The sequence below is a fragment of the Microtus pennsylvanicus genome, chromosome 13 (genome assembly GCF_037038515.1).
Source record: "Microtus pennsylvanicus isolate mMicPen1 chromosome 13, mMicPen1.hap1, whole genome shotgun sequence".
Taxonomy (NCBI): domain Eukaryota; kingdom Metazoa; phylum Chordata; class Mammalia; order Rodentia; family Cricetidae; genus Microtus; species Microtus pennsylvanicus.
In genome coordinates, this window is record NC_134591.1 from 1,573,455 (window position 1) to 1,596,615 (window position 23,161).

Consider the following 23,161-nt stretch of genomic DNA (forward strand, 5'->3'; position numbering starts at 1 on the left):
AAAGAATGCAGGCTAATTTTACTGGGCAAGAATCAGAGAAAGCTGAAAAAGGGGACAAATACATTGGCCCACAAGTTGAAAGACTCCAGAATTGTCAGCAACGCATGAACAGCTCAGCACAGCTCCAGTGAAAGATGTCTGGACCGTGCTGTCCAGCCCTTTGGCACAACTTGCCATGTGACCATGGAGCCACAGAACTCTACACCCCATAACCCCACAGTTCACCTGCAGGTCTGCCTAGCCCTTTGGCTTTTCATGTCGGGCCATCTGTTCTCCAAAGCAGACACATGGCCTAAGCAATCCCTGGGCTCAAATGAGCAATACTACAAGGAAGGCAACATCAAAGGAGGCTCAGTGGTCCCCATTCCAGCAATCACAAAGAAAGGCTCGATTCCTTGTGCTGGAACAGAGAGTGCTCACCCCATGCCCCAAAAGAACTGCTTAGTCCAAAAGATGGAGAAGATGAGCAGTAGGGTACCACTGAGGATGACAGCCATCAGTGATGGAGGAAGGTCATTGGTTAAAATAAAAGAAACTGCTTGGCTCTCGTTGGTTAGGAGATAGGTGGGAGGAGTAAACAGAACAAAACGCTGGGAGGAAGAGGAAGTGAGGTCAGACTCCGCAGCTCTCCTCTCCGGAGCAGACACCTCAGAGAGAGACGTCATGCTACCTGCTCCAGGGAAGACGCACGCTATGAAGCTCCGACCCAGGATGGACTTAGGCTAGAATCTTCCTGGTAAGACCGGTGCTATACAGATGATAAGAAATGGGCTAGTCCAGGTGGGAGAGTTAGCCTAGAAGATGCTAGGTAGAAATGAGCCAAGCAGTGTTTAAAAGAATACAGTGTCTGTGTAATTATTTCGGGGCATAAGCTAGCCGGGCAGGCGGCTGGGGTTTTGGGGACGCAGCCCAGCCGCCGCCCCTATTACTACACATCAGGTAGACAAAGGTCTGGAAGTGAGGGTTGCGGGTACACTCTCTGAGAGAGTAGTGGCTGGGGATGTCAGGCACTGTGTTCTGAGGGGTTCCAGTCTGACTCCCAGGTTCCAGGCCAAGGTCCAGGGTATAGACCCGAGGCTGACACAGTAAGTAACGGCTCTTGGGTTGATCCTTGAGACAGAGCTGGTGGCCCTCGAGGATGATGTGGTGGGGTTCTAGGTGGAGCAGGGTCAACATGGCAGTGTCTGTAGGCAAGTCAGTGACTGGTTGCCCTGAAGCCAGCATGGTGGGCTGACGGCAGAGTGGGCAGAGCAAGCAGCGCATGGCTGGGCTACCAGGCTGAGGTGGACCAGGCATTCCACGCAGCAGGAGTGACAGCAGTCTAGCACTTTGGGAGTGTGGAACGTGTTGTTGAAGGGATTCCAGCAGACAGGGCACTCAGCTGTGAGCTCTTGGCCCTGTGGCTCAGCCATCCTCAGATCACATGTGGGGAGCTTCACGGGATGTCCTGGTAGAGCAGAGAAAGATTAAAGCATACTCATGGGCTGTCCCTGAGCTTCGTCTGCAGCCCTAAGCTCTGAGAGGATAAACGCTGTCTATACCCACATTTTACAGGTGGAAGAATGCATCTCCAAAAGCATTTTGTCCAAGGACAGCCAGTCCTGGTCACTGACGTAAGTCTGAAGCTACACAGCCCTTCACCCAGGGTGAAGGCCTGAGCTACCCTATAAATCACCCTACCTGCAGCACCAGAATGAACGGGTAGTGGAGGGGACAGCCCTGGGGCTTTGGAGATGGCTACAAATTCAGCCTTTGTGCCCTGCAATTGCTCCAGGCTGCCTTGGCTCCCCCTGAGTTTCCTTCCCTGCAACCTCAAATCCCTGGCTAGAGCAGAGATGGGCTCTGTGAATTCCCAGGTGTGCCCCTCCGCTAAGGACAAATGCCAGCCCCCTTTCTGCTCCTTTGGAAGCTTTGGGCCAGAGGCCAACTCTTCACAGTCTGATGGAGGAAGGTCATTGGCTAATAAAGGAACTGCCTTGGCCCATTTCATTGGTTAGAAGATAGGTGGGAGGAGTAAACAGAACAAAACGCTGGGAGGAAGAGGAAGTGAGGTCAGACTCGACAGCTCTCCTCTCGGGAGCAGACGCCTCAGAGAGACGCCATGCTCCCCGCTCCAGGGAAGATGCACGCTATGAAGCTCCGACCCAGGATGGACTTAGGCTAGAATCTTCCCGGTAAGACCGGTGCTATACAAATGATAAGAAATGGGCTAGTCCAGGTGCGAGAGTTAGTCTAGAAGAGGCTAGGTAGAAATGAGCCAAGCAGTGTTTAAATGAATACAGTGTCTGTGTAATTATTTCGGGGCATAAGCTAGCCGAGCAGGCGGCTGGGGTGTAGGGGACGCAGCCCAGCCGCCGCTCCATATTACTACAAATGGCACCCGACATGATGGACTAAACCCACTTAAAAAACCTGAGAAGGCTTAAAAATAAGGGAGAGAGCATTTAACACAGATTTTTGCTGTTTGTTGGTGGCGTGCTGTAGAGAGATTTCCTGATTCAGCAACAGCAGCAGAAAAAAAGCTGCGTTATTTTAAAGTGTGGCTTCCTGGGGCTTTGCCGCCAGTGCAAACTCTGGCTTTATGTTTGTGTTCCCGCTTGGGATCGGAAGGAGAGTGCTCTGAGACCTTGACGATGACTCAGAGCTCCCTGCCTGCTCCTGGGCAGAAGGCAGAATCAGGCTTAGGCAGGCAGAAGAGCATGGCGGATTCCTGCCGCCATACAGAGACGTGTTTTCAGACTGCGTAGTGCTCTGCGTGTCAGATTTGGATGTAACTTGGATGAAAAGAATTTCTGTGCTGCACGCTCAGTCTCAGAATTAAAGTGCTGAGTGCCGCTCCTACCTGGTGGCCCCAGAGCTAGCACAAAATGGTACGTCCTCCATTTTGAAATTTTCCTGACTCAGCAGCAGGAACAAACCTGTGTTGTTTAAAAATGCCGGCTTTCTGGGCTGTCCTGCCAGGGCAAACTCTGACTCTTTTATGCAGGCGGTTCATGCGGTTTGCAAGCATAGGCTGCTGAAGCTCGCTTGCTGGCAGGGACCTTGAAACACCATGAGGCTGGAAAGCTAAGGAATGGGCTACATCTAGCCGGCAAAGCCACGCCTTTAGTCCTACTGAGATTGCTTGGTAAATTAAAGACTCATGTGGTCAAAAAACAGAGAAAAATACAGTAAAGAGAGCGTCAAAGACAAAGAAAAATTTTAAATAATTTACAGTGTTAAAATATATGCAGACTAAAAGTTAAAATTCTTAAAGTAAACCTCTGTGACTTCAAGGTGTGTTAGCACACGCCTTTAATCCCAGTGCCTAAAAGGCAGAGATAAACAGATCTCTGTGAGTTCAAGGTGTAGTAGCAAACACCTTTAATCCCAATGCCTGGGAGGCAGAAACAGGCGGATCTCTGAGAGTTCAAAGACAGCCTGATCTACAGAGTTATTCCAGGTCAAAGATATACGCTCAAAAAGCAAAAAGTTAACCTAGGAATGTCACAGCTTAGATTCTTAAGCGCCTAGTGATTGAAAGGCGCAAATCAAAAGTGCTCCTGGATAGTAAAAAATTGCAGATTCACAATAGGACAGATTCAGACCACTAAATGAGTCACATTGTTGGATGAATGTACGTAGGCTTGGGAGAGAGAAGAAAAAGAATATATAAAATAAAGTTAATGTTAAAAAAAAGGTAAAGTCTTTAAAGAGACAGAATAAAGTAAAGCAATAGAGTAAAAAAGCCACGTAAAAATGGAAAATTCACAGAGAGTCTGGATTATGTACATTGTGTTTTCTTTAAAATTTTTGACTGTGAAGGAGCTAAGTACAGAGAGACATTTCATTATATGGGCTGCCAAGTGGAACCAGAACGGATATCATGAGGGTATGATTTCAGAATTTGGATCTAAGGATATGAGACTTTGGAAAAGAGAGTCTTCTTTTGTTTTCACAGAGGACCAGACCCTTTGGATTGCATCTATCCCGATTTGGTATGATGGACCACGCCCTCCTGAAGGGTTGGTGTGAACACCTTCAGAAAATTGCTTTGCTCAACTGCCAACTGAGATGAAACTAGCATACAGGTTATACCATGAAAGACCTAACTAATGACGCCCCCATTCAGCAGGAAGCAGTTTGGAGAGAAAAAACTGTGCCCATGTTCCCAAATATGGTTTATAAATGTTCTTTTACATTTAAAGGGGGATATGAGATAGACATGAATAATTTGCATTAGTATAGATTTTGCTTTATTGATAGAGATTTACGGTCAATTTTGTTATATGTATAAGTGTTTCTGATTTTGATTAAGGTATTGTGATTGTGTAGTTCATTTAAATATGTACTGTATAATTAAGAAATATAAGTTGTTAATGGATAATCATCGATAACAGTAAAGCTTGTAGTCATGTTAGATTTTCTAGATATATAGAGATATATTTTAGATAGACATTCTTCATGTCTTTCAAAGATTACAGAATAGGACATTTAATGTTTTAATAACTTAGGACTTTTCATGACAATGAGACACTCTGCTCCTGGCAGCACCAATCTACTTCAAGAAGAAGATGGGCATCGAAGAGGATCCTTATGGAGTTTGATAGCCATTTGGGCAAGAAACTGCTCTTGCCTGGACTATTGCATAAACTGGACACAGAGAACCCACAGAAAGAGGACTACTAAACTTGCCTAAGGTGAGATGATCTTTCGGGGTTCCTGATTCATGAAAGAGTCTGCGATACATTCTGCAGGACACAACAGATAGTGACTGAACTGACTTTGAATTTTCCTGCTTTATGGAAATGTCTGCTAGATACCATGGACCTGAAGGCTGAAGATGGATGCCCCAATGGTACAGAGGAACTTTGGGTGACTGTCCAGGCAGTGAAATGTCTCTGTCATTTCTAGAGTTTTGAAAGTTGCTTTTTTCTTGTTTGCTTAGGTAGTATTGTATCTTTCTGGAGTCTTTGATGGAGTTAAGAATAGTTAGTTATAGTTTTCCTTAGTTATGATAAAGATTATTGTAACTTTTACTTGATAACTGTTTTGTTATATGTAATTTTGCTATGTTAAAGTTAAAGCCTTTTTTTTTTGTTTAAACCAAAAGAGGGGAAATGATGGAGGAAGGTCATTGGCTAATAAAGGAACTGCCTTGGCCCATTTCATTGGTTAGAAGATAGGTGGGAGGAGTAAACAGAACAAAACGCTGGGAGGAAGAGGAAGTGAGGTCAGACTCGACAGCTCTCCTCTCGGGAGCAGACGCCTCAGAGAGACGCCATGCTCCCCGCTCCAGGGAAGATGCACGCTATGAAGCTCCGACCCAGGATGGACTTAGGCTAGAATCTTCCCGGTAAGACCGGTGCTATACAAATGATAAGAAATGGGCTAGTCCAGGTGCGAGAGTTAGTCTAGAAGAGGCTAGGTAGAAATGAGCCAAGCAGTGTTTAAATGAATACAGTGTCTGTGTAATTATCTCAGGGCATAAGCTAGCCGAGCAGGCGGCTGGGGTGTTGGGGACGCAGCCCAGCCGCCGCTCCATATTACTACAACAGTCGACTGACTTGTCCAGGTGAGCAACTCTTGAGAGGACTCCCTTACTCTGGCCCCAGATCAGTTCTCACCTTCCTCCTCCCACTTTCTCCCAGCACCCACCTGGGCTTCTGTGGACTGCTGAGGGGATCAGAGAGACCACTCTTGAAGGGTATGTGTTTCCCGTCTTTCCCTCTACTGAATCGCCTAGCTTTGGGAAACTGCCACCTCCAGGCCAACCCCAGGGCCGTGTCCATGACAGCATGCTCACAGCACCTGGAGCTGCCAGATGGCCCTGACTGCAGCTTCAGCACACCTGCCTGGAGCCAGGCAGAGACCCGCCAGAGTGGTTCCTGGGAGATCCCAATGAGCCGTACACCCGTGTGCATGCGCACGCGCGCGCGCACAAACACACACACACACACAGGTTCTGGCAACCAATTGAATGTAGAGCAGGTACAGATTAGAGGGTGACTCTTTTCGCCCCGCAATCCCTGGACTGGAGAGCGACAGTCTTCTCTTCTGGATCACCAGAGGGCGGGTCTTCTGGGGCTCCTCTCTCATGAGCCCTCATTTCTTTTCTAAAATGCTGGAACCTCCTCCTTGCACAAAGGAGTTGCCTGCCGCGTGCCTCACTTGCTGCACAAACCTATAAGATCTATCAGTCCCCAAAGCCTCATCCTCTTTTTGTCTTTTAACTATTGATTTTGGTAGCCACAACCAAAATAGGCAAACCTTCAGGACAGAGACAGAACAGGCTGTCCTGCCCACCTGGGAGAGGAGCATTCCGGCCCTGCTTCCCCACTTCAAACAGAAACGTCTGGATTGTATCTCTTGCCTATGTTGACCATTTAGATCTGAAGAGTTGGGTTGCTTCGGGGTTTTCAAAAAAACTTGGTGGAAACATTCACTTTACGCATGGAAACAAGAAGTGATTCTGGCGAGTTATGACAACACACATGTGCAAAACAGAGCACACACGGGGCCTGATGACACACGTGTGCACGAGAGAGCACACACGGGGCCTGACACACACGTGTGCAAAACAGAGCACACACGGGGCCTGACGACACACGTGTGCACGAGAGAGCACACACGGGGCCTGATGACACACACATGTGCAAAACAGAGCACACACGGGGCCTGACACACACGTGTGCAAAACAGAGCACACACGGGGCCTGACGACACACGTGTGCACGAGAGAGCACACACGGGGCCTGATGACACACACATGTGCAAAACAGAGCACACACGGGGCCTGACGACACACGTGTGCACGAGAGAGCACACACGGGGCCTGACACACACGTGTGCAAAACAGAGCACACACGGGGCCTGACACACACATGTGCAAGAGAGCACACACGGGGCCTGACACACACATGTGCGAGAGAGCACACACGGGGCCTGACACACACGTGTGCGAGAGAGCACACACGGGGCCTGACACACACGTGTGCGAGAGAGCATACACGGGGCCTGACACACAGGTGTGCGAGAGAGCATACACGGGGCCTGATGACACACACATGTGCGAGAGAGCACACACGGGGCCTGACACACACATGTGTGAGAGAGCACACACGGGGCCTGACACACACATGTGCGAGAGAGCACACACGGGGCCTGACACACACGGGGCCTGACACACACGTGTGCGAGAGAGAGCACACACAGGACCTGACACACACGTGTGCGAGAGAGCACACACAGGGCCTGACACACACATGTGCGAGAGAGCACACACAGGGCCTGACACACACATGTGCGAGAGAGCACACACGGGGCCTGACACACACGGGGCCTGACACACACGTGTGCGAGAGAGAGCACACACAGGACCTGACACACACGTGTGCGAGAGAGCACACACGGGGCCTGACACACACGGGGCCTGACACACACGTGTGCGAGAGAGCACACACGGGGCCTGACACACACGTGTGCGAGAGAGCACACACGGGGCCTGACACACACAGGTGTGCGAGAGAGAGCACACACGGGGCCTGACACACACGTGTGCGAGAGAGCACACACGGGGCCTGACACACACGTGTGCGAGAGAGCACACACGGGGCCTGACACACACAGGTGTGCGAGAGAGCACACACGGGGCCTGACACACACGGGGCCTGACACACACGTGTGCGAGAGAGAGCACACACAGGACCTGACACACACGTGTGCGAGAGAGCACACACGGGGCCTGACACACACAGGTGTGCGAGAGAGAGCACACACGGGGCCTGACACACGTCTCTGGATTCCCAGTCCACCATGTGCTGCAGTCACAAAGACAGAAGCTACATCCATTTGGTCCACCTGTAGGATGTGTGGAAAGAGCTGTTTCCTCTAAGATTCCTTGTGTCCCTTAAGATTCTCTGGGTAACCCAGGACCTGTGCAAAGGAAGACTTCGGGGCAGTGCAGCTTCCTGGAGATTTGACATGATGCTCTATATCCTAGCAATTTGGAACCTGAAGCAAAACCTGTGTCTACTTTTACCTTCCTGCTTTTGTCTAGACCTCAGTCACAGCTCAGACATGGAATAAGGACGATGGCATGACCGTAACCAGAGCTAGGAGAGCTTCATGCAGTGAGCCATCCATTCCTTCCTGAACACTGAAGACTTACTGCGTGCCAGGCACCGAACTAGGTAGGCGCTGATAGATAGGGGTGAACAAATCAACCATGGTACTATAGGCTGCTGAGGCAAAAACTGCCTCATGAGTAATGAGAAACAAAGAATTAGATATAATTTACATAACTATAATTATATATTTATTATACATAATTTTATATATATGTAATCATAATGTGGCCCTGGATGTCCTGGAACTCATTATGTAGACAAGGCTGGCCTCAAACTCACAGAGATCCAGACGCCTCTGCTTCCTAAATGCTGGGATTAAAGGCATGAGCCACCACACCTAGTGAAATACATAATGTTTGTTTGTTTGTTTGTTTGTTTGTTTGTTTGTTTATTTATTTATTTATTTATTTATTTATTTATTTATTTATTTATCATGTATGGTGTTCTGTCTAAATGTATGCCTGTAGGCCACAAGAGGGCTCTCAACCACCGAGCCATTTCTCCAGCCACAAAATACATGATTTTAATGAATGTTACAAAGAACAAAAAAGAAAACCGGCTTGGGAGCCGGGCAGTGGTGGCGCATGCCTTTAATCCCAGCACTGGGGAGGCAGAGGCAGGCGGATCTCTGTGAATTTGAGGCCAGCCTGGTCTACAAGAGCTAGTTCTAGGACAGGCTCCAAAGCTTGAAACCACCCCTGCAAAAGAAAAAAGAAAAAAAAGGAAGAAAGAAAGAAAATTGGTTTGGAATGGAAGTTTTCTTCAAAAAGGTGATGTGGAGGAAAGCATGCCAAGCCCAGAGGTAAATTCTGCCAGTGTAAGAAAGTGAAAGGCCAGGATGGCTAAGGGGCTGGGGTAAGCAAGAGTTCAATATACTCAGAGTGGAAGCAGGAAGCAGTCTGTAAGTTCAGCAACACAGATACAGAGCCACAGAGATATCACTGTGAACAATGACAAGACACTGACCCCACCTAGATGCCCATCAGGGTTAGTGGATTGCTCACACTCCACCACTGGACCGCACTGCATGTCTTTTCGCTGCTCCGTCTCCCGCCTTCGCTGATCGCAATGGAAGAACAAATCGCCACTCTCATTGGCAATGGCTCCGGTATGCACTTTGCTAGCAATGATGTCCCCAGGGCCGTGTTCCTGTCCATTGCCGGGCACCCCCGACACCAAGGCGTCATGGTGGGCATGGGCCAGAAAGACTCCTACGTGGGTGACGAGGCCCAGAGCAAGAGAGGTATCCTGGCCCTGAAGTACCCCATCAAGCACGGCATCGTCACCAACTGGGATGACAAGGAGAAGGTCTGGCATCTCACCTTCTACAGTGAACTGTGTATGGCTCCTGAGGAGCACCCAGTGCTTCTGACCGAAGCCCCACTGAACCCCAAAGCTAACAGAGAAGGCGCAGATAATGTTTGAAATCTTCAACACCCCAGCCATGTACGTGGCCATCCAGGTGGTGCTGTCCCTGTATGCGTCTGGGTGCATCACTGGCATTGTCACGGACTCTGGTGATGGGGTCACACATACAGTGCCCAGGCCACCTTGCGTCCGGACCTGGCTGACCAGGACCTGACAGACTACCTCATGAAGATCCTTGCTGAGCGGGTCTACAGCTTCACCACCACGGCTGAGCAGGAAATTGTACGTGACATTAAAGAGGAGCTGTGCTACGTTGCCCTGGATTTTGAGCAAGAAATGGCCACTGCTGCATTGTCCTCTTCCTTGGAGAAGAGCTATGAGCTGCCTGATGGGCAGGTAATCGCTATCGGCAATGAGCGGTTCCGGTGTCCAGAGGTGCTCTTCCAGCCTTCCTTCCTGGGCACGGAGTCCTGTGGCATCCATGAGACCACCTTCAACTCCATCATGAAGTGTGACGTGGACATCCGCAAGGTCCTGTATGCCTACACAGTGTTGTCCGGTGGTACCACCATGCACCAGGCACTGCCGACAGGATGCAGGAGATCACAGCCCTAGCACCCAGCACAAGGAAGATTAAGACCATTGCTCCCTGTGAGCGCAAGTACTCAGTCTGGATTGGCGGCTCCATTCTGGCCTCACTGTCCACCTCCAGCAGATGTGGATCAGCAAGGAGGGTATGACGAGTCGGGCCCCTCCATTGTCCTCTGCGAATGCATCTAGATGGACTGAGCAGGTGCCAGGCATCTGCTGCATGAGCTGATTCTGAAGTATCAATTTGCCCTGGCAAAGGTACACACCTCATGCTAGCCTCATGAAACTGGAATAAGCCTTTGAAAAGAAATTTGTCCTTGAAGCTTGTATCCAATATCAGCACTGGACTGTAGAACTTGTTGCTAATGTTCGACCTTGTATTCAAGTTAACTGTTCCTTGGCATATGTTTATACCCTGTGCGTCTCTTGATTTAATCCCTAGTCATGCGGCTCAGTCACCTGGTGGCTGGGGAGAGCATGCTGTGGAAGAGAATTCCCCAGCCTGCTGGATGTGTGAGCACCGTGCAGTGATCTGTGCAGGGTATTACTGACGGCTGACTTCCAGGATTTCCTGAGGCTCGCAAGGACAGGGTGGGAAAGTCCAAGCTTTAGGACCCAGTTTCTGTTCTGGTGTTTTCCCTCCTGACTGCTGTGGGGTGTTAGTTACTTACCTTGAGTTGGGAACGTTTGCAATGACACCTGTAAATGTATATAAGGTTTTTTGTACTCAATTTAAGAAATGAGAAATTTTGGTTTTCTACTGTTCAGAGAGAACATTAGGCCCCAGCAACATGTCATTGTGTAAAGGAAAATAAAAGTGCTGCAGAAAAACAAAACAAAAAAAGGTTAGTGGATTTTTAGAATGATTGTTATATATACACAGTGGAGTTTAGTCAGCCATAAAGAATGAAATTATACCATTTGCAGGAAAGTGGATGGAACACTTATTTTGTTTATATTAAACAAAATAAGCCAGAATCAAAATGAAAAATGTATGTTTTCTCTCATATGCAGAATCTAGATTTAAATGTATCTGTTTTCTTTCTTTTTTAAAAAAATATTTATTATATATACAATGTTCTGCCTGCATGTGTCTCTGCAGGCCAGAAGTTGGCACTAGATCTTATTATATGTGGCTGTGAGCCACCATGTGGCTCCTGGGAATTGAACTCAGGACCTCTGGAAAAACAATCAGTGCTCTTAACCGCTGAGCCATCTCTCCAGCCCCTCTGTTTTCTATATGTATGTATGTTTATATGTATGTGTGTATGGATGGATGGATGGATGGATGGACAGACAGACGGAGGCTATACGGGTAACTAGAGAGGGTAGCTGGAGGAAAGAAGGAAATGCTGCATGCTTCTCATAAGTGGAATAGAGACACACATACATGTGTGAGTGTAGATGTGAGACATAAACAACATTGGCGGGAGGAAGGGAGCAGCAGAAGAGATAAGGAGGGGTGGAGAGGGCAGTGAGGTGATGGATCTCAGCAAGTGCAATGATGGACATGTATGAACATGACATCATGAAGTCTGTTGGTTTTCTATACTGACTATAGCATCTTAACTTGAAAAGGAAAGAAAGAAATGGTGGGGGCGGCATGAAAGATACCTGCAGAGACAGAATCAAGACCATTTCCAGATGCTGGCAGGCATCCTGCGAGTGAGGTTATAGATTCTGGAACAAGTTGTTGGGGCTCATGAGCACTACTTGTTAGGACTATAATTCCAAGTAGGTCACTTCACTTCTCTTGACTCAATTTCCCTTCATGAAAAAGAAAGTTAAAAGTCATGACGCTTTTAGTTTGTTTTCTTAAAGTACTGAAGATTGAACCAGGGCATTGTTCATGTTAGGCAAGCATCACAAACTGTATCCCATTTGTCAATGAAGCTTTCAGCTAGAGCCCAGGCATAGAGGATGAACACAGACTGGAAGACGCTGAGGACTTAAAGTCAGTGACTCGCAACTGCCTGCAACTCTAGCTCCCGAGCAGCCAGTGTCACTGGCCTCTGCCACTTCCTACTCATGTGCATACCCTGTTTTCTGAAAGGTGGTTTGTATTATCACAAAGATGGATGGAAGAGAGAGACATTCTGCAGTCTTCAAAACAATATGATAAAACATTTATTATGTATTAGCTATGGTGTTCGTCTATGATATGTTATTAAGTATTAAAGAATCAGTGATAAGACAATGATAACAATCTACTGTGAGAAATATGTGCACAATGGAAATATCTCCCAGAAGATAACCTACCAAGTGGTTTTTTCTTGTTTTGTTGTTTGAGGCAGGCATGGTCTCACTTTGTAGCCCTGTTTGGCTAGCCTGGAACTCTCTGTGTAGACCAGGCTGGCCTCAAACTCGCAGTGATCTGCTGTTTTCTGTTTCCGAAGTTCTAAGCTTAATGGTGTGCACACCACTCCTACAACAACTGTGTGCCAATAGTGGTCATCAATGCGGGCAAAACCATCAATCTGGTTTGTTGCTAGAACTTTTGTTTTTAATTCTATTACTTGAAAATTAATGTTAACTTTGGGCCTGGAGAAATGGCTCAGCAGTTAAGAGCACTGGCTACCCTTCTAGAAGTCCTAGGTTCAGTTCCTAGTACCCATATGGCAACTCACATCTGTCTGTTACTCCAGCTCCAGGGGATTCAACACCCTCACCCAGACATACATGCAGGCAAAACACCAATGCACATAAAATTAAAATAAATAAATCACTAAAAAATAAGGAAAGAAAATGTTAACTTTATTCTGGTAAGCTTGTCTTTCTGTCCCTGAAGCTCTCCTCCGTCATCCTAGACCAGACCCACATTTTCTGAAGTGCCATGGCCACAGCTCTAAATAAGAGATGCAGCTGTGCTTGGTCCTTACCAGAGCTGCTTGTCTCAGGCACCCACTGCACAGTTCCGTGTCTCTAGGAGACACTCAGTGACTTATGGGCCTTGGCTTCCCACCTGGACAACTGAGCAACGGTAAAGCACCTGGCAGTCGTTATGACTAGAACCTTGTCTGTGGCACCCTCCCCGTCATCACAATCTGACACCAGGCACAGAGAACATTCTGATGGTGCCTGATGGTTTCCTGGGGTCTGGTCCTTGCCAGGAGCTGAATATGGTAACACATCTAGAAAACGTAATTGCTTTTTCCAGCTGTTTCCATTTTCATGAGGTCATCTGATCTCTAAACCCAGCCTAGAAACAAGACTCTTGCTGAACTCAGTGACTTCACTTCTCTGAACTCTACTTCCCTCCGGTGAAGAGGCTTAGGACCCCTGCTTACAGGCTGCTGTGAGGATGGAGTCTGCTTAGCCTGCACAGTGGGCAGTCAGTACAGAAGCCAGCATGGTTTTGTTAGTGTCCAGCTGACAGATGAGGAACTAGCGCTGGGATGTAAAGTGGCGTGGCCAGGGCTCCAGAGCCAGGGTTGCAGAACTTGAAAACTGACCCAGGAGCCTGCTCAGGCTGCCCAGGTCAGAGTTCAAACCAAGCAATGCTACCTGCTCCACCCTCTCCCACCCCTTACCTGGTAGACCCTCTCCTACTCCTCACCAGCTTCAGCTCCTTCTCCTCTCTCAACACAGTTTGCTGCAGGTGCTTTGGTTCTTCTTCCGGTCGCTGGGGTCAGCCTCATTTGCATGGTCTCCCAGCTCTTGATCCACTCCCTGGCTGGTTTCCTCCTCGGGTGACTTTGGCCCTCTGCACCCGAGAGAGACCTGGATGCTTGCTTTTGCGAGTCACCTTTGCTTCTCTGAGCTGAGGAGGAAGTTCACTCATCCTTTCCAACTAGAGGAGCTCCAGCCTTCCCCTTACTCCCGGATGACCTGCCTTGACTTCAGGGAAGTCAGAAGCATGGCTACTCTGAAGCCCTGCAATGAAGGCACACCAAGAGCTCTTAGAGAACAAAATACCAAGAAACCCAGTAGGAAAGCAAAACAAAACAAATAAACAACAACAACAAAAAAAAAAAAACAGTTAAATGACCATTCAGTAAGCATAAGCAGGAAGTGCCTGGATTCTTCAACGTCAGATATCAGACTCACTAGGAATCTAGATTCAGTGGCTTCTAAATATGTACTAGAAATGAAGACAGGACTTCTCCTAGCCCTGGATTCCTCTCCTGAAACTGTAGAGGAAAAAAAAAAACCCACCTACTAAGGGCGGGGCTAAGAGCACTTGCGAGAACCTGAATTCAAATCCCAAACACTTGTGTAAAATCCTGGGCAAGCCTGTAACGCCAGCACTGCAGGGGGTGGGGAGTGGAGACCGGCGGGCCTGGAGCCTGCTGGCCAGACTACCCCAAACAGCAAACTTCCAGTTTGATGAAAGATTTTGCCTCAAAGGAATAAAGCAGAAACACCTGACATCCTGCATCCTGCTCTGGGTGCTTCGTACAACATGCACGCGTGCGCACACCCCTCCCACTCAGCCTGCAGGTGAAATGTTGCTATACAGTAGGTGGCACGCAGAAACACTCAGTAAGCTCCAGATAGAACTATCATTCTTGTCACTATAACACGAGCAGGTAAATAATGGAAACACAAATGAAGCACACGCAGAAGTTCAAAAGGAGCCTGGACGTCCAGCCCCGTAATCTGTCCTATCCACGGTCTCACCATCTTCCGAAAGAAGCCCACTTTTGCTCACGGCTGTCCTGAAACTCACAGAAATCCTCCTGCCTCTGCCTCCTCGGTGCTGGGATTACAGGCGTGTACTGCCACTGCCCAGTTAACATTATTTTTGGACAGGGAATTCGTGTGTTTCAGTACACAAAAGGCTTGATTTCTGTAGTAAAAGCTCTTTTTGCCCAGACATTTAGTCGTACTCAAAATTAAAGTATTACACTATATGTTTTTGTATCTCTTTTCAAAGATGTCTTCTGTGTACATAAGCAAAAGAGTCAGGTTCCTTGTTCCTTCTCCTTTTATCCAAATGCGTGTATTCTGCAGGCTGCCCTGTCCCTTGCTGCAAACGCCCTTACTCACGGTCCTCACCAGATCAATTGTTCTTATTTTGTAATGGCTTTATTGTTTCACTGAATGGCTGTGCCATCAATTACTTAACTAATCACCCAATGATCTAATCTTTAATTTAATTTAAGCCTCTTTGTTGTTTTATTTTTGAGACAGGATGTCTTGGCAGTCTAGGCTGGTCTCAAACTCACTGTGTGTCAAGGCTAGCCTCCACCTGGTGATCCTCCTGTCTCCACCTCCCAAGTGCTAGGACTATGGACATGTTCCAGGCCATCATGCCTGACAGAACCTTTTAATTTTAAATATGCAAATACTGCATGGAAAAAAATAAATGCAATAGTAATTATAGATCTTAGGTTAGCCCAGAGTTGTATAAAGTGAAACTGTGGACTTCAGATGTTTTAGCATCAGGGCTGGAGAAATTCTCAGTGGTTAAAAGCGCTGGTTGCTCCTCCCAAAGGAGCCAGGTTTGATAACTAGTACTTACCTGGTGGCTCCCAACTGTCTGTAACTCAGTCTCAGGGGATCCAATATTTCCGGTCTCTGTAGGCATACACATGGTGCACAGAAATACATGCAAGCAAAACACCCATAAATATAAAAAAATAATTTTTAAAGAGTTTAAGGTAAAGCAAGTAGTGCAGGAAAGAAATCAGTCAAGGGCATTGCAAGAAGGGAAGAAAATAAAATATGCCCTGGCCCTTCTCTGGGTCACTAAGGGTTCTGTGAGGAGGCCATCATCTTGATGTCTGTGGGTGGCCAGGCTAAGAAGTCCTTTGTAAACAATGGAATTTTTTTTTTAAATCTGAGAGATACCTAGAAGAGAGGGTAAAGCATCTCAGGAATTTGACAGTTAAATTAATTTAGTTTATCTTGGGGGGCCCAGGCGCCAGCCAGCTGGAAAAGTACCTGGCCTAAGCAGTACCTTGGGACCTGTGAGCTAAGGGTCATAAGACCTGGTGGATCACAGCCAAGGTGGGGGACCAGGCCTAAGGAGAGATTGGCTATCTCAGAAGGAAGTAGGCAAGAGGATAAAACATCATAAATAATGTTTTTATTGGAGATGAATTGTTCTGTATAAATTTGTTAAAAAGAACCCCAAATCTTCAAGTATTGTTACTAGCAAGTGCCAGTGGTGTCATAGTTACTCCAAGACAAGCAAAGTCTGTAAGTAACCCTAAGAAACTCACTGGTTCACCAAGGAAGTCTCGAGGGAACCATTTCTCCCCAGTCAGTCATTGATGTCATATCTGAGGTACCCTATTTAGGGTTACTACTGCTGTAAGGAAACATCATGTCTAAAAGCATCTTGGGGAGGAAAGGGTTTACTCAACTTAGACTTCCACATCACTGTTCATCACTGAAGAAAGTCAGGACAGGGACTCAAGGCAGGAACCTGAAGGCAGGAGCTGATGCAGAGACCATGGAGGGTTCTGCTTACTGGCTTGTTCCCTTGGCTTGCTCAGCCTGCTTTCTTATGGAACTCAGACCACCAGTCCAGAGAGAGCAGCACACACAATGGGCTGGTCCCTCCCCTATCAATCACTAATTTAAAAAATGCCATTGCAGGCTAACCCACAGCCTGATCTCATGGAGGTGTTTTCTCTCCATTGCAGCTCCCTCCTCTGCAATGATTCTAGCTTGAGTCAAGTTGACATAAAACAAGCCCAGCACACTGGGGTGAAGAGACATACAGTCATGTCTCCCCAGGGAACAGGAAGAAAAGGCAGGAGACAGAGGCGAGAACATCCACCGCCAGCTCAGAGTGGACCAGCACCTGGTGGACATCCTAGAGAGAGTGGGTCATCCTCTCAGTAGAACCTGATGATGCAAGGTGCAAGGTCACTGTGAAAGAGTAAGAGATGGTTTGCTCTGAGCCAAGTGTCAGTGACCATAGCCCAGGGGTGTGGACTCAGGTTGTCCTGAATGACGTGTCCTGCCATGGAAGTGCTTACATAGGCTTCTTTTACAATGGTTTATTTACGTATGAGTGTATATGTTTACCTGTGTGAGTTTATGTGCACCACGTGCATGCAGAAGTCCAGGGGAAACAAAAGAGGTCTTTAGATCCCTTGGAACCAGAGTTACAGGTGCTTATTAGCCACTGTGTGGGTGCTGGGAACAGAAGCCAGGTCCTCTTGGGCTATGAGCCATCTCTCCACCCCCTAATAAACTTTTATTAGTCACAGACAAGGAGAAAGTCCCAAAGCAACACATTTATTGACTACACTGGTGAAGGCCATGGGGAGGTGGCTTAAGCAGATCAGGACGTTATCTGATGACATTTCTCAGCTTGAATTGGTAGAAGCTAGTGGTCTCCTAAAAATTTTAAAAGTTTACTGTTACACACACAGATGGACAATGAATAACTAATATGTGATGTGGGATTCCCCTCTGTATGCTGTGAATACCATTGGTTAATAAGAGACTGTCTTGGGCCTGTGCAGAGCAGAATAGAGGTAGGCAGGGAAAACTAAACTGAATACTGGGAGAAAGGGACGGAGTCAAAGAGATGCCATGTAGCTGCCAGAGGGGAAAGGCACCAGCTGCCAGGTGGAACCTTGCTCGTAGGCCACAAGCCTCGTGATAAAATATAATAGAAATTGGTTAATTTAATATGTAAGAGGAATATGCTATAGTGATGAACCAAGCAGTGATTTAACTAATACAGTTTCTGTGTGGTTATTTCAGGAGTCTGGGTGGCTAAGAAACACAGCCTCCTCCAACAAATATGGAGACTGAAGATAACGCAAGATAATTTTGACTATGGATCAACAAATTTAAAGTTCTCATCACGAAGTTCTAATTGGTCGGTCTCCCTTGTGACACTTTAACCTAGGTGGGGCTTTTTCTTGTTCATGTAGATACTGTCAAATCCAAGTTCTGGCCATTAGTCAAAAGCCAGCACTCCTCAGGACCTGGTGAAGCAGGTTCCCCTCTACCACTGGCAGAAGGGAAAATGGCTTCTGGCCTCCAGGCTCCCTCAGTATCACCAGAACCTAGCTCTTCTGCCTCTACTTCCACCACCCCCCCTTCTCAGATAACCCTGCTATCTCAGCTATGCTCTTCTCTCTTTGCCCATCTCTTTCGGGTCTCTTCCTCCCACTCTCCCCTTCTCTCTGTTCTCCTTTCCTGGTCCAGCCTGCGCTGAGTCTACTACATTCTTTCTCTGCTCTGGACTCTTCCAGATGCCTCTGCATGTATTATCCCTTGTATCTACACTAAAAACCCTTCCACTTAACCATAACATAACCAGTGATGTCATCAGTGTATGCACCCCTCTGGGGGGGACTATGGACCCCCAGACCTTGAATTCTTATGACCCCCCACCCCCCCCCCCGCCTGCTGGAGTAAACAACTTGTTATGCTTGCAGCTGCTCTGAGCATGAGACAGGGGAGTGGTTTCTGCTGGCTTGCAGCTGAGAGCTGGAGCATGGCTGTTAGTCAAGGAGATCTATATAAGGTGCCCTGGAACACAATAAAGGGGGTGGTCTTGATTCAAGTTGGCATTCTTGTTTCAAGGATGATCCATATCTCTCTCTGTCTCTGTCTCTGTGTGTGTGTGTGTGTGTGTGTGTGTGTGTGTGTGTGTGTGTGTGTGTGCCTTGCCTGGCTCGCAGACCATCCCGTAGTGCAGGTGCTACACCCTTCCCTGTCTTGGATGATATTCTACCGTTTATTATGAATACTGGCATCAGAACAATAAAAAAAAAAAGCACAATACATAAAGTGGGTTTTTTGTTTTGTTTTGTGTGTGTGTGTGTGTTTTGGTTTTTTGAGACATGGTTTCTCTGCAGCTTTGGAGCCTGTCCTGAAACTAACTCTTGTAGACCAGTCTGGCCTCAAATTCACAGAGATCCACCTGCCTCTGCCTCCCGAGTGCTGGGATTAAAATTGTGCGCCACCACTGCCTGGCCAATATATGAAGTTTTGGCATCAAATTTAATGAAAAAAATCTTGATTTTTCAGAGCAGGGGACTTGGGGATTAAGTTTTAGGCTGCTGATCTCGTTATTTTATCTTACATGTGGACTGTATCAGGTGAAGGAAACTGGAAACACTGGTGCAGCTGTATCTTCTAGCCCTTTCTGTCCTCAGGCTGACCCAGGTTATAAGGCTGGTTAGCCCCACTAATATGGACACTAATTGTCAGAGCTGAGGCTAGAACCCAGGGCCTCAAATTTTCCTTCCTTCCCTGAGGACAGGGGATCTGAACTGTTGGGCACACCCTGTGCTCTCTCGGTGCTCATGGTGTGCAGAGCGTGAGCTCCAGCTGAGCAGTGAAGCCTCCTGAAATAGTGGCTGCTGCTTCAGACACTCAGAACCTAGGGGCAGATGGCCTATGTCGAGGTCACCTTTGGGGACAGGAGTGTATCCACTTTATGATGGTCCGACATTGTGTTTGGACGTAGAGAACTTACTGTGATTTCACAGACTGGTAAATGGGACTTTGGGCTTTATAGCTGGTGCCAGAACAAAACAAGACTTTTGGGATGAACTTTGGAACAAGTTAAGATTTGGGGATGGAGTATTTTAGACTGTGAGGAGGCAAGGGTGGGGTGCTATGCTTTAAATATAGTGTGTCTTTCCCCAAACCAGTCTTTGCTATTTGCTTGTGACAGTGCTGAAGGTGGTGATGCCATCGGGAGGGTTAGCTCATTCAGAGGGGCGGTGCTTCCTGTGGACTGCAGACTTGTTCAGAAGACTATGGGCTGTCACAGAGCAATCCCAGCTGCCCACCGAAGCTGCAGCGACCCTCACTAGAAGCCTGTAATTCTCCCCATCTCAGGCAGGACGTCTTTTCCATGGGGCTCCCGCAGCGTCTATGCCTCTGGGAGTGCAGGTTCACTGCTGCTCTCTAGGGTCCTCAGGACGTCAGCTCCATGGCCACACATGCCCTCTCTGTTCCCCGTCACTGCTGCTTAACTTCTACTGTGAGATACATCTAGGACAGAGAAATTGTGAAACTCAGGTGAATATAACTGCTAACACCTGGGAACAATGACAGGCCCATTCTGATGACACCTCTCACCATCTTCTCCATTTAGACAAGGACAGATAAAGTCACTGCTCCACTATCAAAGTCACACTACTTCCTGGAAGAACTAAACTCACCCCAGATATCTGGAGGTGTGTATCCCTCTGTCTCTCTTCTTTGTATTTTAAATGTAGAAATATATTTAATAAATCCTTGTGCTGACCTCTGTGTACCATTTGGTAGCCTTTCTTCCACTTTGCCATCTTTCTATATCATAAATCATGCAGGCTTGAAAGGCTTTACTTCAAAACAAAGGTCCGGAAGGGGTTGAGAGGAAGCTCAGCAGTTAAGAGCACTGGCTGCTCTTCCAGAAGACTGGGGTTCAGTTCCCAGCACCCACACAGCAGTTCACAACTATTGCTAATGTCCAAGGGATCTGGCGTCCCCTTCTGGCCTCTATGGGTACTGCATGCATGAGATGCACTTACAGGCAAAAAAAAAAAAAGTTCATGCGTTTCCATTCTCCTCCTGGTGAGTCAATCTATTCACTGTAAAAGCTACACCTTAAAAAAATCCCATCTATTTTCTTACCTGTAAATAAAGTAAGATGCAGGAAATGTGTCCACATTGGCTATCTCCAGAGGGAACCAGATGAATGGAGACATGGAGGAGAAGGGCTATTCTCTGCACTCTTGCTTGTAAACATCTGAATGCATCACCTATTTCAAAAGTTTACAAAAGAAAGCAGATGTGTTCCAAATGCAAACCTAGTCATGGCAGAAGAGAGCACGTGCACTTAACTTAATTCCATACCCAGATAAACCATGGCCAATATATTTTAAAGATTTTTCTTTAGCTTTTTTTGAGACAGGATCTCTACATAGTCTCTGCTGTCCTGAAGCTCACCACACAGACCAGGCTGGCCTTGAACTCACAGAGACTCCGGCGCCTCTGCCTCCCGAGTGCTGGGATTAAAGGTGTGCCCCATCACTGCCTACTAGGCTGCACTTTCAAACATCTGTGTGCAGGACTTAGAAGAGACAGGTGGCTGTGCTCCAGATCTGGAAGAGATAACACTGGAATGAATTGAGTGGTCTTGTGTAGTGTTTAGACTTAATGTCACTTACCTCCACAGACACAAACACTTCCTACCTGTCCCCAGCCCCTTCAGCCTTCAGGCTGACTACCACCATAAAAACCACTAAAAGCAGAGGACCTTGCCAGGAAGAACCAGCCCAAGCATTCAAGACCTGAGCTTGTGTGCCTACCACATGCTGTCGGACCTTGGGCGGGCCACGCTTCTGTAGAAAGGAGAGAGTAACCTCCCGCCATCAGAGCCTTTTTGTGGAAGGTGCAAACATGGCTGTGATGATGAGAGTGTAAAACACCAGGTGCACATCAGGCTTTAGTGTGAAATTCTGACCTCCGTCTTAGGGACAAGGGTACATGGCCAAGCCAGCTGTGCCAGCCACGTTCTATTTGCGGCCCCTGGAACTCACGCCTGGGTGCGTTCTCCAGCATCAGCACTTCTACTTTTATTATGGAGGGATGCAGAGTTCAAAAGCACTGAGGGGGGCAAAGGTGAAGAGCCGGAACTCAGACTCTCCTGCTATGTGCTCGAGAGTACAGTGCACAGGTTCTTTGGAGGAATGTCTGGCACTATCGATGAAAGTGGGCTGCATGAATTATAATCACTGAACAAGGTCTCTGCTCATTACAGAGTGGGCACAAACATGTTGACAGAGGTTTCTGTCCAGCCTGGTCCCACAGCCATTCAATCCCAAAGAAACACACAGAGGTCTACACTAATCATAAACTGATTGGCCTAATAGCTCAGGCTTCTTATTAACTGTTATAACTTACATTAGCCAATAATTCAGCCATGTGGCTTGGTACCTTTATCAGCGAGGCATTCTCATCTTGCTTCCTCTGCATTTGGGTGATGACTGCAGACTTTCCTCTTCCCAGAATTCTCCTGTTTTTGTTATCCTGCCTATACTTCCTGCCTGGCTACTGGCCAATCAGTGTTTTATCAAAACAATAGAATATAAGTGACAAGGTACAAAGCTATTGTCCCACAGCACTTCCCCCCCCCTTTTTTTTCAAAACAACAACTCTGAATCCAATCTCCTTTGTTTAGTTTTTTTTCTGACTATTATCCATAACAACTTGTAACCAACATTCTAAACAAAGATAAATATTCATAGTCCATTTTTGCAGAATGTAGGTGTAGTTTTCCATGCTACTTCCTGCTGATTGGGGGAGCTGTTAATCTTTTTTATGGTTACTTTTTTTATTTTTCCATTCAAAAATTTTACACTTCATCCCCTCCTCCCATTCCCCTTTTGCTCCTCCACTCACCCTCCTCCCTCCCCCTCCTTAAGAAAGGGCAGGGGGCTGGAGAGATGGCTCAGAGGGTAAGAGCATTGGCTGTTCTTCCAGAGGTCCTTTGTTCAATTCCCAGCAACCACATGGTGGCTCACAACCATCTGTAATGAGATCTGGTGCCCTCCTCTGGCGTGTGGACATACAAGGAGGCAGAATGTTGTATACATAATAAATAAATAAAATTAAAAAAATAAAATAAAGAGAGGGCAGGGTTCCCTGCCCTGTGGGAAGTCCAAGGCCCTCCCCCCTCCATTACAGGCCTAGGAAGGTGGGCATCCAAATGGACTAGGGTCCCAAAAAGCCAGGAGCTGATAATCTTATGGGGACCTAAAGAAAATTTAGAGAGGCAGGTGGATCTCTGTGAGTTCGAGACCAGCCTGGTCTACAAGAGCTAGTTCCAGGACAGGCTCCAAAACCACTGAGAAACCCTGTCTCGAAAAACCAAAAAGAAAAAAGAAAAAGAAAAAAGAAAATTTAGAATTATAGACAAGTCCTGAAAGGAGTATTCTATGAGGTTTGATCATCTCAGTCAGCAGTCTTGAAACTGTTCTGTATGCAGAACTCAGAGGGAACTCAAATAGAGGTCCTCTGAAATGTTGGATCATCTGGACCATCTGCTCCTATAGGAGATTCTTCAGGGGGTCTTCCTTGGTCAAACCTGAGTTTTCTTAACCCAGAATGAAACCACAGCCTCTCATTTCCTGTGGAAACAAAAACAAAACCTCTTCTCCAAAGTAACATATCTTTTTATT

General features: G+C 47.2%; 1 protein-coding gene, 1 long non-coding RNA gene and 1 pseudogene across 2 annotated transcripts; 1 reads left to right on the top strand and 2 right to left on the bottom strand.

The window, feature by feature from the left end:
- Positions 1-416: 416 nt before the first annotated feature.
- On the bottom strand, positions 417-13,644 carry Rnf183 (ring finger protein 183). Its single transcript, XM_075944854.1, is given in 4 exon segments — positions 417-500; positions 940-1,271; positions 1,274-1,447; positions 13,598-13,644. Coding segments are annotated over 3 exon segments (555 nt in total). The 5' UTR covers positions 1,413-1,447; positions 13,598-13,644.
- On the top strand, positions 9,177-10,256 carry LOC142834227 (actin, cytoplasmic 2-like; annotated as a pseudogene).
- Positions 13,645-19,569: 5,925 nt separating the features above from the next.
- Positions 19,570-21,091, bottom strand: LOC142834150 (uncharacterized). Its single transcript, XR_012907507.1, has 3 exons — positions 20,957-21,091; positions 20,613-20,740; positions 19,570-19,988 (listed from the first exon to the last, which is right to left on the bottom strand). It is a non-coding gene; the product is annotated as an uncharacterized LOC142834150 (long non-coding RNA).
- Positions 21,092-23,161: the final 2,070 nt, after the last annotated feature.